This window comes from Myotis lucifugus, unplaced genomic scaffold, assembly GCF_000147115.1.
Source record: "Myotis lucifugus unplaced genomic scaffold, Myoluc2.0 scaffold_140, whole genome shotgun sequence".
Lineage (NCBI taxonomy): Eukaryota > Metazoa > Chordata > Mammalia > Chiroptera > Vespertilionidae > Myotis > Myotis lucifugus.
The window spans coordinates 1,778,366-1,784,365 of record NW_005871188.1 but is presented as its reverse complement, the minus strand read 5'-3'; the positions used below and the strand labels follow the sequence as shown (position 1 = coordinate 1,784,365).

Sequence of the window (6,000 nt, the reverse complement as noted above, 5' to 3'; positions counted from 1 at the left end):
GTTACTAATGTTGTGGCCCCACCCCATAACAAAGAAACAGAATTTCCGGAGGATGAGGCCCAGAAATGAGGATTTTAAAAAGATTCCCAGGTGATTCTAATGTGCAGCCAAGGTTGAGAACCACTGCTCTAGAGTATGAGCATCAACTCTTTTCCATTTTATAATTTTTGTGTGGATTTTTTGAGACATATCTAAAAATTTTTTTAAAAGTATTTTAGGCCCCAAATCAATCTTATCTTCTAAAATGCCAAAAGAACTTCTGTTTGCATAATATAAATTCTAACAATACAATTAAAGTACAAATATACATATTAATTTAAGACACATACACATATAGTGGTTGAATAGTCTGTGTTTACTCCATCAATCCTTTTCAATTTAATACTGTCCTGCTTCAAACTATTTGACAAAATAAAGCATTCTATTAAATATTTAAGGCTTACACATGGGAAAGACTTTCATCCCAGAAATGTCAAAGCATTAGTTCTTTTCATTTGCAGCCTGTGCTTAGTAACGGGTGTGCCCCCTGCCCCCTCCCCACCTTTCATGAACAACACAGGACAGCCAGGGGACACAGAAGAAGGCAGACCTAGACCAAAAAACAACTTCTAGGTGACTTCCCGGGGCTGCCCCAGATCAGGGGAGCCCTCATCTTCCCCTGATGTAGACTGACGTGTAAGACTGAGGTGACATTCAAGGAAAAGAGAGAAGGAGGGAATACAGCGGGCAGGATCATTCTTTTCAACATATTAAGTCTGAAAGAAATAAAAATTCAGTAGAAATAACTTCAAATGTTTAACAATTGTATTTTCATCTATATGCATTCGTAATATCAATCTGAAACTGTAATTTTGTAGCTGAAATGAGATGGAGGGAAAGAGGAAAGGAGGGAAGAGTATGAGAGAAGCTTGAGTCACTTTGGCTAGTAAAAATTTGAAATAAATGGAGTCAGTTTCAGAATTTGTTATATTTTGCTATGGTCTTTCTAATATAAAAGAGAATCGATAAGAAAATATGATGGGATCTTTCCTATGTCAGCCTACTTCTCAAGTGTTTTGAATGAACCAAAAATCTTCCTTTTATAGTGCCTCTACTGGCAACTCCATGATAATGTCACTTAATATAGGTCTCTCTGTTGCCAGGTCAATAATTTCCAAAGTGAAGTTCACTGATGTGTGGAGGTACTTAAGGAAAAGTCATAGCTCAAAAACTAAACAATCACTGCTACAAAGGTGAGGTGTAAAGAAGAGAAGGGACCTAGAGTCTGATGAAGGGGAGGTGTTTGAGGGTTAGTAGGAGAAAATCTTTCAAACAAGAATTTTAATCCTAACAAAGGGAATGTTATTGGTTGAATTATAATAGCAGAGAAGTTGAAAATATCAATTTGTGATTTTTAAACCTGTATTTGTAAGTTATAAGAATGCCTGGAGTTAAACTCAATGAATTCACCACTGCTAATAACACTGAATCACAAAAATAAAAGCTTTTCTAATCAACTCAAATAAACTAACATTCCCAAAGCACCTACTATGTGCAAGGTGTTGTGCTAATCATAGTGGAAATTTTTTGCAAATAATAAAAGCACAAGATATGGCCTCAGCCTTTGAAGATTTTAAAAAAACAACAACACACAACTTATTGAGTGAGACAGGATTGATTACATATGAACTAAAAGAGTCAAGTAATTGGGAAAAATCTCATAACCTAACTGGAACCATTATGTTTGCCATAGATGCAGACTGGCATGATTTAGAGTTTCAATTCACTCTTCATGCAACGGAAGTCTATTTTCTTCACATTTCACCAATGATGTAAATAAAAACAGTACCTTCACCATCATCACCTTAAAATTATAAAAGTAAAACAGTAGGATTCTCAGTGTTAGAAAAGCAAAATAGGTCTTTAACGTAGGTAAGGAAAAATGTTCATTCATTTTCTAATTTCTGGATTTAAAGAAACAAGTTCAAAACCTTGAAGCAAGAAGTAAAAAAGCAGCTTAGTTTCCTGGGCAAATGTAAATTGAAAAAACCACAACCACCCAACACCAATCAGGGTGATGTTCCTGGTGGGCGCTTTCTGAAGAGTGGTAGAAACTGCTTTTTTTAATCTCTGTGTTTATGTTTGTCCCAAGATCTTCTAAGGGAGGGGTGAGGTGGGGGGGGGGGGAGGTGGCACTGTATAAAAGAAGCTGCCTTGAGATTTCTAAAATTCATACAAAAACTTCCTAGGTAAGGAAACTTACCAGATTTTGCCACCTGATCTTTAGTGATGGACCCAGAAGCAACCTCTGTTTATTGGGATTATTTATATGGTACAAGCCCAAATCCGGACGATCTGGAGGAGACCCACTTCCATGCTCCTTACACATCTGTTTTCCTTCCCATCTTATACGCAACCGTGTTCCTGCTCGGAGCGCTGGGGAACCTCCTCCTCATGAGCGTGTTGCATTTCAAACGGGGCAGCCGAAGACTGATCGACATCTTTATCCTGAACCTGGCCGCCTCGGACTTCATTTCCCTCATCACGCTGCCTCTCTGGGTGGATAAAGAAGCCTCGTTAGGACTGTGGAGAACAGGTTCTTTCCTGTGCAAAGGCAGCTCCTACATGATCTCTGTTAACATGCACTGCAGCGTTTTCCTGCTCACCTGCATGAGCATCGACCGCTACCTGGCCATTGTGTGTCCAGCCGTATCCAGGAAATTCCGAAGGAGAGACTGTGCGTATGGAGCCTGTGCCAGTGTCTGGTTTGTCTCTTGCCTCCTGGGGTTGCCTTCTCTTCTGTCCAGGGAGCTCATCCTGATTAATGATAAGCCATACTGTGCAGAGAAGAGGGCCACTTCAATTAAACTGACTTGGGCCCTGGTGTCCTTAATTGTTACCTTTTTTGCGCCTTTGGTGAGCATTGTGACCTGCTACTGCTGTATCACAAGGAAGCTGTGTGCCCATTACCAGCAGACGGGAAAGCATAACAAGAAGCTGAGGAAATCCATCAAGATCATATTTATTGTCGTGGCAGCCTTTGTATTCTCCTGGCTGCCCTTTAATACTTTCAAGCTCCTGGCCATTGTCTCTAGGTTGCAGCAAGAACACTACTTTTCCTCGTCTATTCCCCAGCTGGGCATGGAGGTGAGTGGGCCCTTAGCATTTGCCAACAGCTGTGTCAACCCTTTTATTTACTATATCTTTGACAGCTACATTCGCAGGGCCTTTGTGCACTGCTTGTGCCCTGGCCTCAAGAACTATGACTTTGGGAGCAGCACGGAGACATCAGATAGTCACCTCACTAAGGCTCTCTCCAACTTCATTCATGCAGGGGATTTTGCCAGGAGGAGAAAGCGGTCTGTGTCACTCTAAAAGGAACTCTGACTTTTCAAGCTCTGTTGGTGGACTGGACAGCTCATTTGGGTGGACAAAGAAAGAAGAAGAGTATTGCTAAAAGTATTCATATTGCTTCATAAATGCAAGGAAGAGTTAATTTTTATGAAAAAGACAATTGAAAAGTCTTTGTGTTTGTGGGTATAATTAGGCCATATGCTGGTGGGGTGGGGTTTTTTTGGTTTGTTTTTTTTCCAGCAGACTGGCCTTATTTGACCCTTGCCAATCCAGTTCACCGGGCAAAATACAACTCCTTTATGTCCTTGAACTCTGAGATAAAGGCTCCTGCTAGGACTAGTTTCTTTCTTCAAGATTCTTAATGCACATTTAGGCTTTTTTCTCTTTCAAGAACAATGGTACCTTGGCCCACACCACCCTTCATCCTGGGCTCCAAAGTGGACTACCGTTAAAGGATTCTGCCCACTTTCACCTGGTGAGACATGTGGTGTCAATGTAGGTAGCAGAAAATATAATATATCTGTGCTCTGACAGTAATTGTTCCTGAGTAATGAAGTGAGGTTCTGGTCTTGTTATTTAAAACCTTGTATGGTGATTCTTTACCATCTTCCAATGTTGGCTTTCATCCTGTGCCATTCAAAATAACTTTAGACTGGCAAAAAGCTCATGGGGGTGAATCATTTTGTATTATGTTTATGACTTGAGACTTACATTATTACCTGGTCTTCTAGAGTATTTTAACAAGAAAGCCTATGGCAAGGTTTGACCTTTATTTTCTTTATAAGATATATTGGTAAAATTGTATCTCATTATAATGGTGTAGTAACTACTTTTCAATGGGGTTTTGCTATGCTCTTTTGTTTTTATTGTCTTTATAAATTGGGATATGACTTTGCTTTAATTATATGTTTTTAATTTATCCAGTTATCTAGGTATCAAATAAAAATGTTACTAATAATATAATTAGGGGTCATCAAATGCTTAGCTACAGCCTTGTGCAGATTATGCTTTTGTAATTTAATTAAAATGTTAGTGCTACGCATTCCTCATAGTATCATTTGCTGGAGTATATAATTACAAGATTTGATCCAGTAATATAGGAAGGCAGGATACTCTGAAGTAAAAAAAAAAATCATAACAATGATGATGTTGGTATTTTATATAGATTTTTCCAAACCCAGAGACTATCCTGAATTCCTTCACCCAATAAGTATTTACTTAGATGATTTGTACCTAATATTCTTTTTAAAAACTTTGGAGTGAAAAACTAGCAATGTAATTAGCAGTAAACACAAACGCAGCAAACATACTATTGGAAACATTTTTTAATTTAAAAGAAAGATGTTATATTTTTAAACTCACTGTTGACTCAAGTGAGTTAATGTTTTACTTCTAACTATTAAGTTTGAAAATCAGAGAAAGCTTATAATTTTTTCAGAGATGAAGTAATTCAAGTTCATTCTATGTATGTATCTTTCACATTAAAAAAATGTCAAATATTGGGCATCTTATAATCCACTTAAAAGTTGAAAATATAATTTTTTTATTTTGTAAATTGGTTCATTTGTTAATTTCTCTTAAGCTTTTATTAAATAAAAATATAATGTCCTTATATACGTATTCTATGTTGTATTAATTTTATCAACACAGTAATATTAATTAATAGTAATATTCTTAGTATTTTAGTAATTAATCATAGATATAGAAAAATGACAGTGTAAATAATAAGAAATAAAGTTTCTTGGAATACTTCAAAACTGAATTCAAAACAATTAAATAGATCTCCAAAGGTTAGATGAAAACAAAATATGGAAGGTAGAGACATTCACATTTTTAGAACAAATCAATAAAAACACTATTACTAATCATGAAAATCATTGTCTTTAAGAAATGCTCCCTATAAAAAATAGCCCAATCACTTAGCTAAGGTATTTGTTAGGAAATGAGAAAACATAGATTATTAGGTTTAACTTCATCTTTAATGTTGGAACATTGAGCAAATAATTTTAATCTTTCATACTTAAATTTAGTTGGTACTATATATGTATAGAATTCTCAAGAATATTATAAGACTAATATAATGGTTTTTTAAAATACCGAGTAACAAATTATTATATAAAGCTATTGGGTTTCTATTATTAATTATTGAATGTTGCTTAAAAATTTCCAAACTAAAATATATCAAATGATAATCACTCTCACTTAACAAATACTAAGAATCTAACTTCTGTTTCATCCTTTAGTTTTTGATGAGAATATTTAAAATAACATCAAAAAATACATATTGTTGTACTTTCTAATACTTTAAATAGACATGCTAATTTTATTCTTAGTGTTTTTTATATTCATAATGTACCAAAGAGATAGAAGGAAAAATACATAATTTTATAGATGGCATAACTGTCATAGAAAAAAGTTCAAGACTTGTTTAAGTTGGTAAGTTACTATGTCATATGTGGATTCCTCTGGTATAAAATATAATTTATATTATAATAGCATTAAAGGTTTTATTATAAATTATTTGGTTAGATCTCATTTTGCATAGTTTTAAACCATAATATTTCCACATTTTTAATATGAACAAATTCTATGTATATATATATTCAGAAATATAGACATATATTAATAACTTTTCAAGATTTTTGGTATCTCAGTTAAACTACTCTG

General features: G+C 35.2%; 1 protein-coding gene across 1 annotated transcript; it reads left to right on the top strand.

Annotated features, from left to right (window-relative positions):
• The first annotated feature begins 2,136 nt into the window (after positions 1-2,136).
• GPR15 (G protein-coupled receptor 15) lies at positions 2,137-3,716 on the top strand. Its single transcript, XM_006094692.3, has one exon. The coding sequence runs from the start codon at positions 2,269-2,271 to the stop codon at positions 3,352-3,354; it is 1,086 nt and encodes a 361-aa protein (XP_006094754.1). The 5' UTR covers positions 2,137-2,268; the 3' UTR covers positions 3,355-3,716.
• Positions 3,717-6,000: the final 2,284 nt, after the last annotated feature.